A 22,497-nucleotide genomic window follows, 5' to 3' on the forward strand; every position below is an offset into this window, starting at 1 on the left:
TCAAGAATGGAACCTGAGATCGTAAAATAAATAATCTATTTTTTTTTTTCTGAAAAAGCCTCTGTCTACTTCTGTGGAGAGAGCTTTTGGGGATTAGGAAACATTTCACTGAAGAAGTCACACTCGAGCAGGGTTTTGACCACCACCACCACCAAAGACTTAAATAGACATTTCTCCAAAGAAGGTATACAAATGGCCAACAAGTATATGAAAAGGTGCTCAGCATCACTAATCATTAGGGTAATGCAAATGAAAACTATGAGATATTATTTTATACCTATGAGGATGGATATTATAAAAAACAAAGAGAAGTGTTAGCAAGGATGTGGAATGATCAGAACCCTTGTACTCTGTTGCAGCTGCTAGGAAAATGTATGGTGGTTCCTCAAAAAATTAGAACTACCATATGATCCAGCAATCCCACTTGTGAGTGTTTATCTGAACAAATTGAAATCGGTATGCTGAAAAGATATTAGCACTCCAACATTGTGAAGCATTATTTGCAATAGCCAAGATATGGAAACAACCTAAACATCCAACAAATGAATGAAAAAGAAAGCATGGTATATACATATAATAGAATATTATTATTCAACTTTAAAAAAAATCCTGCAATATGCAAGAATATGGATAAAGCTTGAAGATGTTATGCTAAATGAAATAAACTAGCCACAGAAGGTCACATATTGCATGATTCCACCTGTATGAGTTATCTAAAATAGTCAAACTCATAGAACCAGAGAGTATAATGGTAGCTGCCATAGCTGAGTGGCAGCGGAAATGGAAAATTGCTAATCAACAGTCAAAAAGTTTGAACTATGCAAGATGAATAAATTCTAGAGATCATGCCTATAATTAACAATACCATATTGTACACTTAAAATTTTGTTAAGAAGGTAGAGCTCGTGTTAAGTGTTACTACCTCAATAAAATAAAGTGTTGTTTGTTTTTTTTTTTAAAGCAGTACAGAGGCAGAAAAAGGAATAGCATGTTTGAGGAATCTGAGAAGTTTTGTATGAATGAATTAAAGCATACTTGGGGGTAAGTGGCAAGAGATGAAGCTGATGCAGTAATTTGGCCCAAATTTTCTGTGTATTTATTTGCCCTACTTTCTGGTTGCAATTTTTTTTTTTTTTTTTTTTTAGGAACAAAACTGTGTCTTTTCAAGTCCTGAAACCCTAGGGCCTAGGATACTGCCAAGCACACAAAATTCTTTGAATGCATTGGATGAATAAGGAGAGAGGCTGTCTGTCAACATTGTTAGATTGATTCTTTCATTCCAACATGTATTGAATACATCAGTTGGACTCTAGAATGGAGCAAAATTAAGATCTTACTTATTCTTTTATACAATAACACGAAGACTTGTTTCAAACACAGATTAGTTCTTTTTCGCAAGCTTTTCCTTTACAGTCACGTTGTTTTCTCAGGGAGATTCTACCTTTCTCCTCAGCTGTTGTTGTTTAGTCACTAAGTCATGTCTGACTCTTTTGCAACCCTGTGCACTATAGCCCGCCAGGCTCCTCTGTCCATGGAATTCTCCAAGAATACTGGAGTGAATTGCCATTTCCTTCTCCAGGGGATCTTCCCGACCCAGGGATTGAACCTGCATCTCCTGCATTGCAGGCTGATTCTTTACCACTGAGCCATCTGGGAAACCCTTTTCTCCTCAGTAGTAGGTCTGATTTCAGCCCAGGGATCTCTCTAAAGCAGTTAATCACTTGTCAACACCCTATACCGATGCTCCTGAGGTGAAGTTGTTATAGAGGAGGTATGGATCTATAAAGATGTGTTAACATATTACAGGAAGCTCTGTTTCCTCCCATATGTTTAATTTCACAGCCAACAACAGGGTTGTTTCTCATACATTCTTGAAAAACTGGTTCAAATGAGGATCAAATATTAGGAATACAGAAAGCACAACTCCAGAACATTAATGATACAGTATAGCAAAATTAATGGTGTAGGGGAAAGGAGAGGTGTTAATATTTTTTGAATGTGTAAATGAAGGTTTACTGTATTTATGTAGTTCTATATTTAGGGAAGCTAAATCACAAACTCATCATTGGTTAATTAGAAGGTAATTAAAATTGTAGCACAGTGATTGGATAAATAGTTAATGAAGGCTAGATGAATGAATAAAGGAAATCTGGTGAAATTAGTGTGTACATTTGGGGAAAGGCAAAGATACAAATGTTATTCATACAGTGCATCAGTCTTAACAGATAACCAATATCCTTCTAGTATTAATTGATAAAATTAATTCTCCAAAGACTAAAGGAGTTTTCGCTCTCATTCTCCCCTTGAAAGTATCCTACACAGAAATGCAGACTTATCTGACTGCTACTTCAATTTTCACTCATTTACAGCATGTGAAATTGTTTTGTGGAACTTTGTTTACAACTTATTTTACTGGCATCTTAAGAATCTATTAGAGTAAATTGGCGCATGTGCTAACCGTTCCTACAGAACAAGCTGGCTCAGCCTAGGCTCCTGATCAGATCCAGCTGACTAGCTAGTTTTCAAAACCAGCGGAGTGGTTTCTGCAAAGAGAACTGTGCTTGCTTTTGATAATTACCTCAGCTTTATAAAATCAATCAGCCTGAAGGGAAGACCTCATTACAGATCTGACAAGATAGACTCCAATTTCAATACCAGAACAACTCTCTGCCCTCAGGCCTGAAATCCACAATTATTTATTTTATTTAGAAAGAGACACCCATAATATAGCACCTCTGGGCACGCTCTCAGGCAAGTATTAAACAGATAACCTAATGGTCAGTATGTTAGCAACCTGCCCTTTTCCCGTCACTCAAGAAGAAAATTGGTCAACAGGAATTGCAGCATGGCCTAGAGCCAGCTCAAAGCAGACACTGATGAATCACCACCTTTCTAATCCTCCACTCCCAAAGATGGAGAGAGAAGGGTAGTTGCAAGTTCCCAGGGCTAAACTAGAGAAAAATAAGACTTTTCTCTTCTCGGTTTCTCTGAAGACTGCCAGACTTTATCCTAAGGAAAATGATAGATCGCCTGTCTACCATCTGTCACTTTGAACTGTTCTATCAAATCAACATTTTTTGAACTTTGTTTTCATTGAGGAATGTGATTTTGCTGTGTTTCCCAAGCCTTAACTTGAACAGGGGAAAAAGAGTCCTGAAGCTTTCTTCTCCTTGAAGTTAGAAATATGTATTTTGCTTTCCTGCTCACAGAATTCAAACATCTTAACAGATTTAGTTCAGACTTTTCACAAATAATTCACCTTTACCAGGCCTGGGAGATGTCAGCCTCACAGGAAAAGCACAAAGCATTGGAAAATATGGATTTAGAGAGAAATGGACCTTCTCTATTCCAGCTCTGGTGTCACTGTTAGCAGTGTTCTAATAATACACCCACCACTTGAAAGTGAGCACTGATTAAAGCTTTGGGAGGAGGCATTTCAGCTGTAAGGGGGAAAATATGGTTCTTTCATGATGGAAAGTTCAAGGTGGTGGCAAATATGGTCTCCTTTCCTAAAAATAGGATAAGCACAGAGCAATCACTGACTGTACTGTGTTGTACTTGGTCACTCAGTCATGTCTGACTCTTTTCAACCCTAGCAGCCTGCCAGGCTCCTCTGTCCATGGGGACTCTCCAGGCAATACTGGAGTGGGTTGCCATGCCCTCCTCCAGAGGATCTTCCCAACCCAGGGACCCAACCCAGGTCTCCCACATTGCAGGCAGATTCTTTACCAACTGAGCCACCAGGGAAGCCCAAGAATACTGGAATGGGTAGCCTACCCCTTTTCCAGGGGATCTTCCCTATCCAGGAATCAAACCTGGGTCTCCTGCATTGCAGGCAGATTCTTTACCAGCTGAGCTACTACTCCCAGCATTATGTATTAGTGTTTTTACCTTGATGGCTGTATATTATTTGAAAAAGAGGTATATAACATGAATGCAAAGCTAATATCTTCTAAGCCATAAATAGGATATAGTGTGATGGCCTAAGCAGCCACACTATTCAAATTTTGGGGCAAATGCCTGTAAATCCCCAGTTGAGTTAGAAGAAGGGAGCTCATACTTATTTAGTGTCTGATATGTGATAGATCTTAGACATACATCCTTTCCTTTAATTTTCCTCACTTCCCTCTAAGAGGAGTCATTATCATCCCCATTCTCTAGTATAGAAATGATCTCAGAGAAATCAAGTGACTTGTTTTATACCCCTTTAAGTGGCACACCTAGTATGTAGAAAATATGGATTTGAATCCAGGTCTGACTCTAGAGCAGCATGTAAGATTTTCAGTGATGATGGAGATACTTTATACTGTACTGTGCAATACAGAAGCCACTAGCCACATGTGGCTATTGAGCACTTTAAATGTGGCTAGTGCAACTGAGGAACTGAGCTTTTTATTTTAATTCACTTAAACTTCTGTTCCAACGGTTATATCTGTTTAATGGTTCTTGTGTTAGATGGTACATCTCTAGGGATTGCCTTGACTGCAGTTTGTAAAGCAGGAATCTGTAACCTGTTGTCCATAGAAATATTAAGAGAAGATCCGTATATGGGGTTTCTATTATAGTGTTTTCTTATAAAGAGGTCTTAGTCGGTAGAAGGACTGTTTTGCTTCTTGGAAAGGGAAAGTGAAGTTATGCAGAGTTGTATTCAGGAGTACAGTGTATGATAGATAGTCTATCACCACTCCCCAAAGAGTCATCAAGGATCCTAGGATAGAGGGGATATGCTGCTGCTGCTGCTGCTAAGTCGCTTCAGTCGTGTCCAACTCTGTGCGACCCCAGAGACGGCAGCCCACCAGGCTCCCCTGTCCCTGGGATTCTCCAGGGAAGAACACTGGAGTGGGTTGCCATTTCCTTCTTCTATGCATGAAAGTGAAAAGTGAATGTGAAGTCGCTCAGTCATGTCCAACTCTTCGCGACCCCATGGACTGCAGCCCACCAGGCTCCTTGTCCATGGAATTTTCCAGGCAAGAGTACTGGACTGGGTAGAGGGGATATGAGGAATGCTGAATTAACTCCCCAAACCATATTTCTTTCTCCTTTCATAGCAGCCCTAGCAGCCAGTTGCTTTGGCATCTAGGGTAGGCAACACAACTATTGTACCCAAAACTGTAGCTGAGTTCAGTTCTGTACATATTTCTGGAGTCTGTATAATATTGTACAAGGTACCATGCCAGGCATTTTGAATAAGGAGGATTTTAAAATATGACTGGGGCATAAAGCCTGTCCTCACAGAGTTTACAACTTAGTGGTGATGTGCTAAGGCAGGAGGGAAAGGAGACTAAGACAAATACTCAGAGAACTATAACACAAGTCATGCATAGAAAGAGTGCAGATTAAGACCTGAGGAAGGTCAGAATGGTGTTTATTAGTAATACTGCTTATTAGCTGTGTCACCTTGGGAAATTAAAGTTCTGTAAGTTTACCTTTCTTTGTTGTAAATGGGAATAATAACTAGAAAATAGAAGCGTGGGATAAAGAATATAAGGCAGGACACATTCTTTTTTTAATTTCAATTTATTTGAATTGGAGGCTAATTACTTTATAATATCGTGGTGGTTTTTGCCACACATTGACATGAATCAGCCACAGGTGTACATGTGTCCCCCCATCCCGAACCCCCCTCCCACCTTCCTCCTACCCCACCTCTCTGGGTTGTCCCAGAGCACCGGCTTTGAGTGCCCTGCTTCATGCATCGAACTTGCACTGATCATCTGTTTCACATATGGTAATATACATGATTCAATGCTATTCTCTCAAATCATCCCACCCTCGCCTTCTCCCACAGAGTCCAAAAGTCTGTTCTTTATATCCGTGTCTCTTTTGCTGTCTTGCATATAGGGTTGTCATTACCATCTTTCTAAATTTCATATATGTGCATTAATATACAGTATTGGTGTTTCTCTTTCTGACTTACTTCACTCTGTATAATAGGCTCAAGTTTCATCAACCTCATTAGAACTGCTTCAAATGTGTTCTTTTTTAAATAGCTGAGTAATATTCCATTGCGTATATGTTTCACAACTTCCTTATCCATTTGTCTGCTGATGGACATCAAGGTTGCTTCCATGTCCTAGCTGTTGCACATTCTTCACAGTCAATGAATGGTGGTTTCCCTGGTGGCTCTGCCCCATTGCTGTGTATGTATTGGGTTGGGTGGAAGTGGATGGGAGAAGGCATCATGAAGGAAATAGCATCTGCAATAAACCTGAAAGGAAGGATAGTCTTTTGAAGGTTAGGAATCAGGAGGTAGGTGGAGAAGCACTGTGAGCCAAAACTGTGGAAGTAGGAAAGAACTGGAATGATTCAGTGAATGCTGCTGCTGCTGCTAAGTTGCTTCAGTCGTGTCTGACTCTGTGCGACCCCATAGACGGCAGCCCACCAGGCTCCCCTGTCCCTGGGATTCTCCAGGCAAGAACACTGGAGTGGGTTGCCATTTCCTTCTCCAATGCATGAAAGTGAAAAGTGAAAGTGAAGTCGCTTAGTCATGTCCGACTCTTAGCGACCCCATGGACTGCAGCCCACCAGGCTCCTCATCCATGGGATTTTCCAGGCAAGAGTACTGGAGTGGGGTGCCATTGCCTTCTCCATCAGTGAATGCTACGTAGTCCCATTTTGCTAGAGTGTCAGCCTTTTCTACCTAAACTGTGATACCCCACACTAGCAGGATCAGCATCACCTGGGAACTTGTTAGAAAAGCAGAACACAACCCAGACTTATTGAATCAAAATCTGCATTGTAACAAGATCCCTGGGGAACATGTGTGACCATTAGAGTTCAGGAAGTGTTGAATAGAGAACAAGCTGGGGCATCATAGGAGACAAGGCTCAGAGTGGCAGGGCCTTATTTATTAGGAAGGACTTGACCAAGGAGTTTGGGGAGTCATTAAAACATGCTTGGAGGATCACTGTCCTTAAAAATCCACCTGTCATCTGCATCACACCTTGAAAAAGGTGACTTAAGCATCATTTTGGCTCTGACAGTGCTTATGCTCACCACCATGCACGCAGGCTCCTTAGCAGAAGAGGACTTTGGCCATTTTCTTTCTCCTTGCTTCTCCATTCCCTTCACTTTCCCATTCATCTTTTACAGCTACCCTTGCTTCAGCTAAACCAGTTATACAGAATATTGAACTCTCAAACTTGACAAAGTAGGTTTCATTTGTTTGACATCAGCTAAGACCTGGAGCTGAGAAATGTTCATTTGTTTTGGCTGCTAACCCCTGTGGCTGGAGTGTGATATTGCAGTCCAAATCTTTTTAGAAATTGTAAATATTCCCTCAGAAGTAGCAGGTGGAATTGCTGGGTAGCAAGAGTTTAAAATGTGGAGTCTGAGGTTTTTAGGCCACAACTAAGGAAGGAGGAGAGGCTCCTAGGGATGGATAAATCCTACAAAAGCACCTGCCAGCATCTCAAAGGCCTGGCTATTTTTCTACCCCCTTACTTCAAGAATTTTAAATTAAAAAGTAATTTGGAGACCCTCTTTCCCCTTTTACCATGGAGTCCCATATCTGATTTAAAACTGAAGTCAACTGGAAAACAGGACTCAGGTTACATAGATTTGTTTTATGCACAAATTAGCTATAATGCTCCTTTTGCCAAAAACTGATATTCTGTTTTTTCAACATTGATGTCTGTCTGGAGATTGCCTCCTTGAATTGAATTTACTAGATTTCTCAAGACCTGACCATTTTCTTTTAAAGAGAACTAGTCCAGAGTAGAATTGTATTTCATTTTGCTAAGGTTGAACCACCTTAAGTCTGTGGGCTGCAGCTGCAAATGGGAAGTGGCAGGGACCCACAGGGTCACATTTTGGTGCTGTAACCTGGGGCAATCATTAAAAGTGTTAGATTGCTTCAAGAAGGTTAGTCCTAATTTGACCTGATAGTAGAAAGCTCTGTAAAGTAAATTGTGGCAGTGACTATTACAGCAGCTGGGCACAAAGAGATCATTGATCTTCTTTGAGGAGAATCATGGAAATTCTTCAGTGCTTTCCACAAAGCCCAGAAATCATTTGCATCTGTATTGCAGACATCATTGCATGTGAACTCCTTGACCTGCAGACTGGACAATTCACTGGGAACCACACTTCATTCCAAGATGTTTCATCCCCTGGTTCCATTGGATAATAAATGTCATTCTACAAGGACCCCCTCCCCACCCTTCCACAATATGTGTACTTTCTAAAGTGGCCTCATATGTGTTATGAAGTCAGAGAATCTATATTTTGACATGACATGAAGTAACAGCTGGTCAACTGTCTAAACCTGTCAACCTGGTTTTAGATGAGATTACATTACCACATGGACTTGTTTAATTGTGAACTTAAGATAAAATAGCAGAAATCTATAACACTGGTGTTTATTATCTATTTTCCTTTATCAATCCATGCTTCCTTTTAGACAAACTGTATATTTTGTAGACTTAGGCGATGAGGAGACAAGATGGGAGGAGAAATGAATGAGCAAGGATCAAAGTTTTACTAACGTTATCCTCAGGAATGAAAGGTCAAATGCTATGAGAAATTTATAAGACTTTAGAACATTTTTTGTTCTGTTAATTGTTGGTGACTCCCTCATTTGTTTTTCTTTCAGTGATTATCAGTAGAGTCCATAAAAAGTTAGACATGTCATACGCTCATTTTAGGGTCATTAAGCAAGTTAACAATTGAACAAAATGTATCACTAGTGATAAAGAACCTGCCTGCAATTCAGGAGACATAAGAGATGCGGGTTCAATTCCTGGATTGGGAAGATCCCCTGGAGAAGGGCATGGCAACCCACTCCAGTATTCTTGCCTGGAGAATCCTCATGTACAGAGGAGCCTGGCAGACTATGGTCCATAGGGTCGCAAAGAGTCGGACACAGCTGAAGTGACTCAGCACACACGCACACTCGTATCCTACTTCACACACAGTTTGGGAGAGATGAAAAGAACCCTCCAAACAGAATAAGTGATAGCTTTTAAAAAGGTAAGGAAAGCAAGCTGAATTCCTCAGAGCATAGCAAGGAATGGCCCCCAGGCTAAGAAGTACTCCCTGGATTTAGGCCTGTCAGGATGTCTATAGATAAGATTCCTGCTTTGCATAGAAGAATGAACTAGATAAAAGTTTCTTTCTTACCTGAAAACTTTCTTAAAAGTTTCTTTAAAAGATAAAACTTTCTTACCTGAAAGTTTCTTCCTAGGAAATCTGGTTCAGTGGTTAGAACTCTGTGCTTTCGCTGCTGTGGGCTGCATGGTGCAGAAAAAGAAAGTTTCTTCCTTATCTGATATTTTCCTAATATCTTCCTTATCTAATAGTTCCATCACGTCTAGAAGAAAAATGGTAGAAATAGTTTCCATAAGAGATTTAAAGATAAATTCTGTAGTTTGGGTGAGAATTAAAATAACATAATTGCTAATACTTTATGTTGAAGCCATAACTGAAATTTCTACAATAAGAATTCTTAAAAATTAAGTGGTGGTGATTTTCCTTCTAGAATTTAGATAGTTTTAACGGGGCTATTTTATTTAAAATAGCACTCTCAAAGTGGATTGGGCTTTCCTGGTGGCTCAGATGGTAAAGACTCCACCTGCAGTGCAGGAGACTCTGGGTCGGGAAGATCCCCTGGAAAAGAGAATGGCTGGCTACCCACTCCAGTATTCTTGTCTGAAGAATCCCATGGATGGAGAAGCCTGGCAGGCTACAGTCCATGGTGTTGCAAAGGGTCGGACACAACTGAGTGACTAACACACATACTCAAAGTAGATCACATATACATGACACAGAAAAGATCCTAAAAGTTCCTATTGGCTTACTGATTTATAGGTTGATTTAATGCCACTTAAAGGAGGAATGAAACAGTACAATAAGAGTAGCTAAGAAGCGCTAGTGTCATAGGAATTTGCTATGTCTATAGCTCTTGTTCTTGAACTACAAATCTTTGGAGACTGTATTGGATTTTGGATAAGGTAAAATGTGGATTTGTATTCAATGGATGAGCCTTCTGGGTGGGATGTCTCTCCTTGATATGAGATCTTTTTCTATAAGTAACAAGGCTGAGATGGTATGCTACATTATCAGAATTTTCATATATTTGAATCATTTATGAGGTGGATACACAGAAAGTACTAGAAATCTCAGTCTTATTCAGTGCCAAACAAAAATCTGTACATTAGTACAGGGAACAAAATACTTAAGTCCTTAAAGTTATCATCTGGGAGTAAATAAAAGGGAAGAACAGTTACACTCAAATGTCTACAACTAAATACATTTAATTCATCAGATTTTGTTCTTGGACTCCTTCAGTTTTTAGAAAACAGTACAAACAGCAATAAAAGGTTCAATGATGAAAGTAAGGTATATCCTTGGAGGGCAAATTTAGACCAATCTCCTCACATTCTATGTCAAAAATTCAAGACGTTATAAATGGAAATTAGCAGTTAATATTTATTGAGCATCTGCTATATGCCAGAGGTGATGCAGAATGTTCCACATACATGATGTCACATAATCTTATTTTTAACAGTCCCATGAGTTAGTGTTATTAGCCTCCTTTTACAGCTCATAGTTCTGAAGCTCTGTAAGATCCTCAGTCATCTACTTAATAAGGCAGAAAAATGGACTAATATATTATTCTATGAAATTATCAAATGCAAAAGAAAAACTTCTTCTGATTAACCATTATTAATAAGAACCTCCTAATCCCATGCATTCCTTTCAATCAAGATTTTCAGTTCAGTTCAGTTCAGTTGCTCAGTCGTGTCCGACTCTTTGAGACCCCATGAATCACAGCACGCCAGGCCTCCCTGTCCATCACCAACTCCCGGAGTTCACTCAGACTCGCATCCATCAAGTCAGTGATGCCATCCAGCCATCTCATCCTCGGTCTTCCCCTTCTCCTCCTGCCCCCAATCCCTCCCAGCATCAAAGTCTTTTCCAATGAATCAACTCTTCGCATGAGGTGGCCAAAGTACTGGAGTTCAGCTTTAGCATCATTCCTTCCAAAGAAATCCCAGGGTTGATCTCCTTCAGAATGGACTGGTTGGATCTCCTTGCAGTCCAAGGGACTCTCAAGAGTCTTCTCCAACACCACAGTTCAAAAGCATCAAGATTTTACCATCCTGTAATATAATATTCAAATGATGGAGATGAATTTGAAATTTAATTATTTTAAGTAATATTGACATAATCAACATCAGAACTTTTAAACTGTGTCATTAATTCTTTATTCTAACTATATGAGTTCATAGAATGAGTCAGCTACCCCACCCTATTGAGAATTCATTCCTTCAACACTCACTATGTGCCAGGCATGGTGCTAAGCACTGAGATGCTAGAGATATGGCTATAGGAGAGAAAGAGAGACAGATCCTCCTTAGAAGAGCTTCAAACTTCAAACTTGCCGGGGAAAAGTTTGTTTTAATTTAACCTCTGAGCCACCAGGAAAGCCCTAGAATATATATATATATATATATACATATATATATATATATATATATATATATATGTATGTTTGCTTATCTTTGCAACAGCCCTGTGAAGTGTTATCATTCCGCTTTTACACATTATGAAGGTAAGACTAAGGGCAATCACATAAATTGCCAGAAGCTACCCAGATAGGACTTCCCTGGTAGCTCAGCTGGTAAAGAATCTGCCTGCAATGCAGGAGACCCCGGTTCGATTCCTGGGTCAGGAAGATTCCCCCGGAGAAGAGATAGCCTACCCACTCTAGTATTTATGGGCTTCCTTGGAGGCTCAGACGGTAAAGAATCTGCCTGCAATGCAGGAGACCTGGGTTCAATCCCTGAATTGGGAAGGTCCCCTGGAGGAGAACATAGCAACCCAGTCCAGTATTCTGGAGAATCCCCATGGACAGACGAGTCTGATGGGCTACAGTCCATGTGGTTGCCGAGAGTCGGACATTACTGAGCAACTAAGCACAGCACACCCAGATAGTAAATGATAGAGCCAGGATTTGAACCCCAATCTCTCAGGCTTTGAAGCATATATTGTTTCCACTATAATATTCTATCTTCCATGGAACTTGTTTTGATCAGCCTGATATCGCAGAAAGAAACACCAAGAAAAATCTCAGAATAGTACACTAATCATATTGGACTCTATGACTATTCAAGTGCAAGAAATACATTCATTTGTAAATTATATAAAAACTAATCTTCTTTGAAAATAGTCTTGGTCATGATCTGAATGTTTTCTAGTGTTAGTGTTGTTAGGTGCTCAGTTGTGTCCAACTCTTTGTGACCCCGTGGACTGTAACCCACCAGCCTCCTCTGTCCATGGCGTTCTCCAGGCAACACTACTGGAGTGTGTTGCCACTTCTTTGTCCTGGTGATCTTCCCAAACCAGGAATTGAATCTGGGTCTTCTGCACTGTAGCTGGATTCTTTACAGTCTGAGCCAGATAGCAATTGGTGTTTGTTTCTTTAGTTCTGGTCATGGTAGGGATTTAATAGGACATGGATAGGATGCAGTGAATGGTTGAGTTAAGATACAGAAGCAAGTTTTTATTTTTTTTTGCTTAGTTACTCAGATGATGTAAAGGAAAATGTTTGACAAGTCCCGGAAGACATTTTAATGGAGGTGTTCCAAGTGGAATCTGATTGCAGAACAAATGGTATTTGTTCCATGGGCTGAAAACAGCATAGAGATACTTTTCATTAAAAACAAGAATGTGAAGCCATTTTGTTAGCACCTCAACATTCATTTTACTGAAATTTGGTTGACCTTTAGCTGACTGGATTCCAAATTTTCATTGACATTTTACAACATTTCCTTAAAAATTGTACAGCTGTGGGCTATAGAAAAATTGAGAGGTAAAGAGTGAGCCATAGCAAGCCAACTTGATTCCTCTTTTGATAGGATTAGAGGACCAGTAGATAAAAGACTTAGGAAAGATCACCTAACTTTGGATTTTTAACAAAGCTCTTGATTCCACATTTCATGAAGCTTTAATGGAAACACTTTAAATTCCAGGTGCTGCTGCCAGAGGAGTAAGAAACTATCTCTGTTCACCCCTGACTGAAACATATAAGACTTGGGAATAAAAAAATGCCTTTTGCCACTTTATATTGTGCAGTAGCGAGTAGTAAAGTGACCATGCTCTGAGATCATTTGAAGAGAATGGGATTAATACTACCCAAACCTGGCTTGTAATTTCCCATCATTCCAACTACTAAATAACTCCTTGCAAGTTTTATATCTTTGTTTCCTTTTCTGGTTTGCTTATAGTCTTCTTTTTTGGAAATCCTTATATTATTGTTGGCAGTGACTTTAACACCAGGATAGGTGGGCTACAATCCAGGGGGTCACATAGAGTCAGACACAACTGAGTGACTAAGCACACACACACACAGTCTAATGTTATATCTGCATCAATTCAACAGTCCTTGCAATGAAAGAAAGGAAAAAAAAGTCAAGAGATAATCTAAAAAATATGTGACCAAACTTTTCAAAGAAAGAGTAGGTCCATCCATAGCCATATTTAAAGAGGGTCCTAGCTCTTTAGGCTTCCCAGGTGGTGCTAGTGGTAAAGAACCTGCTTCCTAGTGCAGGAGATGTGAGACGTGGGTTCAATCTCTAGGTCAGGAAGATCCCCTGGAGAAGGAAATGGCAATCCACTCCGGTATTCTTGCCTGGAGAATCCCATGGATAGAGGAGCCTGGAGGGGCTACAGTCCATAGGGTCACAAAGAGTTGGACATGACTGAAGCAACTTAGCACACAGTACTCTCTTTCAGGGAGGTGATAGCCATAATGTTATTTATGGTCATAAACATTAATTTCCAAGAAATAGGAAGGATCTTACAAATGACAGAGCTGCAGCTCTTACAAAAGACAGAGTCTTATAACCCTATATTTTAATTCTGTGCTTATCAACAAGATCTGTAAAAATGGCAGAGGGCAACTAATTGGCTTTAAGGAATTCACCTGTTACTGCCAAGCTTTTAAGATAGACAGTTTCCCTCTAGTGGCTCATACAATAAAACCTAGAGACATCCCAGTCCTTAATGGAGTCTGGATTTTGGCTTTCTTTTTCTTCTTTAGGGTTGAACCAGCTGCCCTTTGACCCTGCCAACAACAACGAGCCCCTGCAGTTTGGTAGTGCCAGTGGCCCTCTGGTCACAGAAGGCCTCATTGAGAATGGAGGGGAGTCAAGCAAGAAAAGAAAGAGAACAAATGCTCCTTCAGGTAAGCTAGGCAATAATCCATGCTCTTAGGCCAGTGCCACTGAGTCAACACTGTCCCAGAGCCTTGTATGGTGGTGGGCACTGGTCTAGGTTTTGTAGGAGCTATAGAAATGAGAAAGAGGCCCCTGCCCTCAAGGAATTCGTGGTGGAATAGAGGGAGGAAAAAGCACATACTTAAATAACTCCAATCATAAACGAGAGTACTGCTGTGGTAAATGTGTAAAAGGGAAGCAAACCTGTGGGAGCACAAACAGGGGACGAGTTTCAATCAGCTTTGGGCATCATGGAACACTTCAAAGCAGACGTGGCGTCTGTAGCTGGCCCTTGAATGGATAGGCTTAAGACAAGAAGAGGTGAATAAAAAACATTCGATTTATGCAGAAAGAATTACATGAGTGAATGATGTCACTGTACATTTTTCTTTGTATGTACAAGTAGTAGGAACCGTCACTTGTACTTCTCATGTGGATAACTGCCTATATTTGCATCTCCCCACCCCGCCCCTGTTCCCCCCAGCACACACCATGCCCGCATGTGTTCCATGCCCTCATAGCTCTCTTAGAACAGCTGATGAACAGATTGTTCGAAATCCTGTTAACAGCTAACTGAATTTTTAGCCTCCCCTGCAATTACCCCCATCGTTCATGCTCTGTTGGCCTAGTCGCATGTTATATTTCTCTAAAACAAGTAGGGGGGTGGAAATGGGAGAACCAGATCTTCACTGATCACTTCAAAGATTAAGTGATTAAATATTAAAATATTAATATAAATATTAAAGTAAGGGAAAATATTTTTAAAATTTCATCTCTTTGTTACTTGGCTATTCATTTGAAAATAGTATCTGTAATCCATAGAGACTGATTTGAGATTTTAACATAGACCTAATAGACATGCACATGGGGTTTGGAGTTTTGTTTCGTTCTGTTTTTTACTGTTACTTTCACATTCACCTTATAAAATGGAGCATGTTTACAAACATACAACATCATACCTGACTCTTAGATCATAGGTCTTTCTGCTTATAAATCAAGATATTTGTTCAATACAAGTTTGGAAGACAAAAATACAGTAAATCATTAGCTATCCAGAGCCCTCAAGAAAAGTGTGATGTTTTTTGTTTTTTTTTGGAAAGGCATGGTATACAGCTAAGGAAATGGCTTGAGTTGTAATCCTAGCTCTCTCTGTCTGTGGCTGCTGGTGGATTTCTTAACCTCTCTGACTTTCAATTTCTTCAACTGTAATGTTAAAAATGGCACTAAAACCTCTTAAGATTATTAATAGAGTTGAGTGAAATTAGATAAATTGTTTAGCTTGGTATCTGCGCACACTTCCTCCCTTAATAAATCCCTTCATAAATGTTGCTATTTTGTTATTATATGATAATATTACAAACTTCATTGTTTTAAACATCAATACATTTCACATTTTTAGGTTAACATTGTGAATACAAATTGTGTCTGTGTAACATCTGTCTTTTTAAGTCATATATTCAACATAATCTAAACTTTGCTTGACCATTTAAATGCAAAATTCCAGTCATTAGTCATTGTACGGTGATGGACATGAGTTTGAGTAAGCTCTGGGAGTTGGTGATGGACAGGGAAGCCTGGCGTGCTACAGTCCATGGGGTTGCAAAGAGTCAGACATGACTGAGCGACTGAACTGAACTGAACTGTGCTGCAATACTCTATTATACTTTTTTGGGTTTACTAAGGAATATAAACCTTTTAACTTTAAGCTGTCCTAGACTGTAGTGGCTTTTTAGTTATTACAGCCACATCAGCCCCATTTTATCCACGTCCTGTCTCCTTTCTGCAGCCTGCACTCATCTCTAGTTCTCTGACTGTCCCTTCTGTAACAGCCTCTTTTCTCCTTCTAATCAGTTACAAACTTAAAAAAAAAACAAAAACACACCAAGAAAGATCTCCAGGTCAGTGTGTTAAATGAATATGTTAAGTAAGAGTTAAATCACCTGTGAGAGAACCTGCTATGGAGAGAGATACAAGATTTAGGGCATCAACTTTAAAACATCTATTTTGGCTGCTCTGATGCCTTTTTTGATCACTTCGTTTTTCCACTGTGTTCATGGTGAGTGATGTGCTGGTTTAGAATAATACCTCCGGAACACTGGTTAGCTCATGAGGGTGGAGAAAAGGGGCATGTATTAATCTGTATTGTGAACCGACTTTTAAAGAATCGCAGTTTTATTCCTAATGAGCATACTCAGTGAGAGCAAAGTAACTGTTGCAGATATAGGATTTTAGCAGTAGATTATGTTAACCTATAATTAGCAGAATCAATTTGCATTCAAATAATGAATATGGGTAAGCTCTTAAAAAACAGTATGTTCTTAAAAATAGGTGAACTAGGCCCCTGGCAGACTCTATTATCTCCCTTGTAATCTTTTTCACACTATTTCCTTAGTGAACCCTTTCTTTGTAAGTATAATAGTACAGTGGTAACTCCAGCCCAGGTTAAATTACCACAAATTCTAAATTAGTGTAGTCCAAATTAATGATATTTTACTATACAAAGAGTCTCGTAATTGTTCAGCTGGCAATCTTATGGTATTATAAATGAGCAGATTGTTTTATAAGGGTATTTTCTTCTATGCAGTTCTAGACAAAAGGAAGAGGGAATATATTTTGTGAGTAGGAACTTCTGCTTCTTTTATCACCATTGCCTGCATCCTAGCAAGAAGGAAAGCCAGGGGCTACCAGCCATTTCAGTTCTAAGCTGAGATACTTATGCAGCCATTACATTGCTCAACCCTGTGACCTCTTTGAATCAAAACTCTCTCTCTACCTCTCTGTCGCTACACATGATGGAGAGTCCCATGCTTGCAGCTCTGGTTCCTCACTGTGCATTCTGTTCTTCCTTTCCCACCCCTCATACCTCACCCTTTTCTACAAACTGCCTCTCCCTTTTTACACTAGAATTGATCTCTTAAAGGTCGCCAGCAACCTCCAAATTGTCACAGTCAGTGGTCCTTTGACAGGTCTCAGCTACCTTGACCTGTTTGCTTCATTTTATGCTGTTAACAACCTCACCTTGCTTGAATTCTTTCCACTTCTGCTTTCCTTAGCAATACGCTTTGCACATCCCTCTTCCTTTTCCAACTCTTTCAGGCATTCTTTCTCCTTTTCTTCCTGCCTCTGCTTTAAGTGAGTATACTATTATCCACAGGCTTCCCTTGTGGCTCAGATGGTAAAGAATCCGCCTGCAATGCAGGAGACCCAGGTTTGATCCCGGGGTGGAGAAGATACCACTCCAGTATTCTTGCTTGGAGAATCCCGTGAATAGAGGAGCCTGGTGGGCTACAGTCCATGGGGTTGCAAAGAGTCAGACACGACCGAGCAACTAAGTATGCTCGCACTATTATCCACATTTATAGGTAAAGAAATAAAGGATGAATAAACTTTCCTAAGAATGAGCATTTAGCAAGTGGTTTGACTAGACCTGCAACTCCAAAGCTTTTCCCTAACTACTTTCCCAGAAGTATTGTGTCTGTAGATGTTAGGAGTCTGGGTCTGTTACTAAAATGCATAGTAAGCATTGGTGGCACACTAGGGAAAGCTGTGTTTGTTGAGAGTAAGGTGAGCAGCACTTGGATTTGATCATCTCTAGGATCCCTTCAAAGGTGGAGATCCCATTGTCCCTTCTTTTCAGCTACTCCCCCAACAAGTTTTCTGTTTCCACCAAGATTGTCTGGTACCTTGCTCCAAATAGGCAATGGGCCTGCCTACTTCGGGACCTTGCTCATGCCATTTACTTTGCCTGGCATGCTTGTCCTCTTCTTTCACATGTCAAAATCATTTCCAAGGGACAGCACCTATTACAAGTCATACCTTCTCCAGGAAGCCTTCTGGAGCATCCTAGTTAGAATTATTCACTCATACCTCTGAAACTCCTTGGTCATTATATTCATATGAATCACCTGCCACTGATTATAGACCACCTTGAACTATTGGCTATTTGTTCATACTAATGTATCTTAACTTTTCAACTCAGTCATCAGCCCCTGATTGGAAGGGCCCCTGTGCCATATGTTTTTTGGCAGAGATACAGTCTTGCATACAATAGATGTTAAAGAAATGTTTGTTGACTGATCAAATATCTGGCAGAAGAATTACTTTCCCTTTGCCTTAATATTCTCTGTTATTCTCTTGTCACTCACAGGGCAGACCTGTGCACAAGCTAGGCACTCAGTATCTAATGCTGATTAAGTGACTGCCTCACTCGTCCCTAAAGATCAGACTCCAGACATTCATGAGATTATATCCCTAGAGCAACCACACATTGAATCTGTGTGCTTGTGAAACAGATACTGACCCTAATGGAATCTTTTCCTCTTAACTGGATGAAATTTCACGTGTGCCCAAGGGAAACTGACAGCTGGAATTTGGGTGTCCTGTCCCAACTCCTCTGTGAAGTAGATCCATAACCTGAATTATATATTAATGTGTATTTGGCCATAAACTCTTTCTATGTGGATCTGGCTGCTTTGCACTCTTAAGGTGACTTCAGAATTCTTCAGTGTGTTTGCTCTCAAATTTCACCTTTTCCCCATGGAAATGTTTCCTGGTGATGCTGCAGCTGCACAGATTTTCTAAGATTGTGGTGAGTCCGCTTATTCACATGGTTCTCTATGGCCAAAGAGTTAGAAACATTTTAAACCCTTGACAAATTGTAGTGCCAAGTTCCTATCCAGGAGATACTAGCTGTCTCCTGGTTTGAGATCCACCTGGATTTGTAGAAGCAGAAATACCAACCCTTTTCGCAAATACTTCCACTGAAGTGGAAGAATCTATGAGTCAGCAAGGCCAACCAGATGATGACTAAAATAAAATGCACTGTTTTAAGCATCAACATCACAGTACACTGGCATTCTAATAAGATGCCAGCTCATTGAAAGAGTGGGAAACTAACTTGGGGATAATTATGATACCAGAATGATCATCCAGATGTGGACATAGTCCTGCCTCTACTGCCTTCCCTCATAGTTCTGTATTGAAAGATAGGTTTGCGTTTAATTATGTGATGCCTAATACTGGCAAAAATAAGCAATTTTGCCAAAGTTCATGTGAATGATGAATAGCTCAGTATGAAAAGAAGGGCCTTCAACCATTTTCCATTTGCAATGACTGAACCCTAAGAGTACAAGTTTTCCAGGAAGACCCTTCAGTTTAATGATAATTTGCATCGATATTGTGATTCTTTCTCTTAATATATTTTCATATTCATTTCACTTTCCAGATGAGGTGCTAATAACCAGAGAGGAGACATGACTTTGACTGAGATGGAGCGGTATCACCAGGAATGTTAGGATATTCTAAGGACCTCCAGACAGTTTCTAAACTTGATCTTAGACTCCTAACTCAGTTCTCACGGTTTCCTTTAGAATTCCTAGAAGTTGCAATGAGACTTGACAATATAAAAGACAGTGAACAGTTCCAGCACTGCCAAGACTAAATTAACAAGGAGAGGTTCAGTCAGACATAAAGAGGAACTATGTTGGAATGAGTTATCAGAGGAAGTTGTTTAAGCCTGCTTGGAAAAGTAATACAAAAATGGGATCAACACTCATCTGCCTGAGAGTACTTTTGTTCCTTTCTTACCTAGAAGAGGGGCAATGAACCAGGAAACTTTTTAATGACACTTTCAGCCCTTTGATTTACCTCAGCCTCACAAGGCTAAGACTTTTATTTCATATGTACTTTGAAGTCCACAAATGAAAGCATTGATTGTTTTTAAAGAGAGAAAATGCCACCATTTTATATCTTGGTGTGTGGTATTTCTAGCATGTCAGCTGAATTATTATATTGCCAAAGGCAAGAAGAGCCTATTGTTCCTTGAGATGGAATTAAAATAAGAAAAAGAGTAGACTAATAGCCCTGCTCAATTTCTTTAGTCCTTTGGATGTTTTTATCTGGTTACAGTTTCAAAAAATAAAGCCGTATCTTGATAACTAGGGATCAAAAAGTAAGCTGTCTTCTTTCTCAGTTCTGATAGAAACTCAGTGTGAAATTTTTCATCTTCAAGGACTGTCCGGAGGAGGGGAGATTGAGCGTGGCACAGAAGATGCAAGATAGAAAAATGCAAACACACCTCTCTTAACTTGCTCCAACCATCTGAATAGCTTTGGAATGATTTTGTGACTTCTTTGTACCTCCTAAGTTCTCTCACAGACCTGAAGTATGAGTCAGCCTCATGTGTTGGTAATATAGACGCTAATGATATAGGTGTTGAGTCATAGTATTTCAGAGTTGAAGGCAATCTTGTCTAACTCCATCATTTTCACAAATGAAGAAACTGAAAGCCAGAGAAGGGACTTTTCTAAAGTCATGTGATTAATTATGAATAGTAGCAGAACCAGAACTGCTTATTACCAGACCTTTATAATCATTTCAAGTTGGCTAGGACTATGGCATGTGATTGATTCATTTGTATTGAAGCAAGTTTATCTGTGAACTAGAGGAGCTGCCTTCCTCCATGCTAGTAGTATCAATATTGCATGATTTGTAGCAAGCTAACACAGTGGTATATAGGTCCCATATCTGTTCTGTCTGCCACACAGGGAAGGGCCCTTTGATCTCAAACTAGAAAAATAGTTTGAATCTGGGAAACACCTATGAGGAAATTGCTTTTGTAGAGCTACAAGTCCAGCAGCTCAGCAAATCACAGAAGCAGCTCTTTGTGACACCTGCTTACTTGGCAGGGAACAGTTTGTTTCCCCCATCCCAGCCTACCCTACGGCCACTACATCCAAATAGGAAAAAAATTCATAATCATGTTTTATCTGTTATTTAAGCTTTGTCACATAATTTTGTCTAGAGGATCTCTTTCAATTTCTCAATTTTGAGGGTAAAGACTTGTCTGATAAAAATCAGTTTTAGGTCAGTAAAATCCAATTTCATAGTAAAAGGATTCTTGGATTTGGAAAGGTTGTTTCTCTCCTGTTAGCTGAGTAATCAAAGCAAGTGTTGTTCTTGACTTTGAGGTTTATATGGGCTTCCGTGGCCTCACTGGCCTCAGAGAGAAATAAGCATACTTAGACATGTTATATGAAGAACACTGAAGACTGTGAGTTTAGTACTCAATTTGCCACTTGCAAGTCTTTGGACCTAGGCAAAATCACAGAAGCCTTTTCCAGTTGCTACTTCTGTTAAATGGGAAAAGTGTTTTGAAAACTATCAGATACTACTTGTATAGTTGCTACTACTGTAGCTGCTTGTCGAGTTTGCGAGTGTGAGTGCTCTGCTCCTTTCAATTCTGAGTCAAACTGAGAGCAAACACGAAAAGCCACTTGAGGAACAAAATATAGTATCAACTTTATTATAAGTAAAACTATAAGAACATGACTTGGCCTAAGGCCTAATGAAGCTTCCTACCGTCTCCTGCTCCAAATCTCTACATTGATACTCACCAATAGGGAAGATCTGGAGAAGGCAGTGGCACCCCACTCCAGTACTCTTGCCTGGAAAATCCCAAGGACGGAGAAGCCTGGTAGGCTGCAGTCTGTGGGGTTGTGAAGAGTCAGACACAACTGAGCAACTTCACTTTGACTTTTCACTTTCATGAATTGGAGAAGGAAATGGCAACCCACTCCAGTATTCTTGCCTGGAGAATCCCAGGGATGGGGGAGCCTGGTGGGCTGCCATCTATGGGGCTACACAGAGTTGGACACGACTGAAGCGACTTAGCAGCAGCAGCAGCAGATAGGGAAGACTGAGTCAGCAGAACAGACCATTTACCTTATCATTGTCTTTGAAAGTGATACCCTAGGTCACAATTCAGTGGAAGCTAGAAATTAAGAGCAAGATGGGCCTCTGGGCCTGCCAACTGGAAAACAGTACCTGTGCCCTAAGTGCTGCTCACTTTAGGAGAGAGAAAGGGTCATGTTCAACTTGAGGACATTTTGACCCAAGAGCCAGAATGAAGAGGTTAAGCCAGAAATGAGCACTTATTTTTATTCTAATCTTACTAATCAGATAAGTGGATGTTCCTCCTGTGCCAAAGAGCAAGCAAGGGTAGAGAGAAAGCCCAGAGAAGTTTCTATAGTACTGTCTGTCCTCTCTCACAAGTAGAAAGGATGTTCTCTCCTCCCCGTGGAATGATGCCAAGTGTGATGAGAACCTCCACCATTTGCAGATAAATATGACTTTGGATTTTTCTATTTTCAGAATTTTTTTAACCAGGGGAAACTAGCAATGACAAACCATTGCAAGGTACAAAAAAACAGGGTTGTTCTAGCACCATGTGTTATGTTTAGATTTTTACTTCTCCGTATATAAAGTCAAGACAAATTCC

General features: G+C 40.0%; 1 protein-coding gene across 44 annotated transcripts in view; it reads left to right on the forward strand.

Moving 5' to 3' along the window:
* ENOX2 (ecto-NOX disulfide-thiol exchanger 2) overlaps positions 1 to 22,497 on the forward strand; it is a 284,254-nt gene that overhangs the window by 97,806 nt on the left and 163,951 nt on the right. For 13 of the 44 annotated variants that reach the window (XM_070292025.1, XM_070292035.1, XM_070292011.1 and 10 more), the window contains one exon: positions 14,045 to 14,188. The exons of 12 other annotated variants lie outside the window; for them this stretch is intronic. Coding sequence is in view for 4 of the 32 variants with exons in the window: in XM_070292008.1 (XP_070148109.1) it covers positions 14,045 to 14,188 (144 nt within the window). In the remaining 28 variants the exon portion in view is untranslated. Of the gene's footprint in view, positions 1 to 961; positions 1,042 to 14,044; positions 14,189 to 22,497 lie in introns of all 44 variants that reach the window. 19 more of the 44 variants (XM_070292028.1, XM_070292029.1, XM_070292036.1 and 16 more) reach the window with 2 other exon arrangements.

This window comes from Ovis canadensis, chromosome X, assembly GCF_042477335.2.
Source record: "Ovis canadensis isolate MfBH-ARS-UI-01 breed Bighorn chromosome X, ARS-UI_OviCan_v2, whole genome shotgun sequence".
Lineage (NCBI taxonomy): Eukaryota > Metazoa > Chordata > Mammalia > Artiodactyla > Bovidae > Ovis > Ovis canadensis.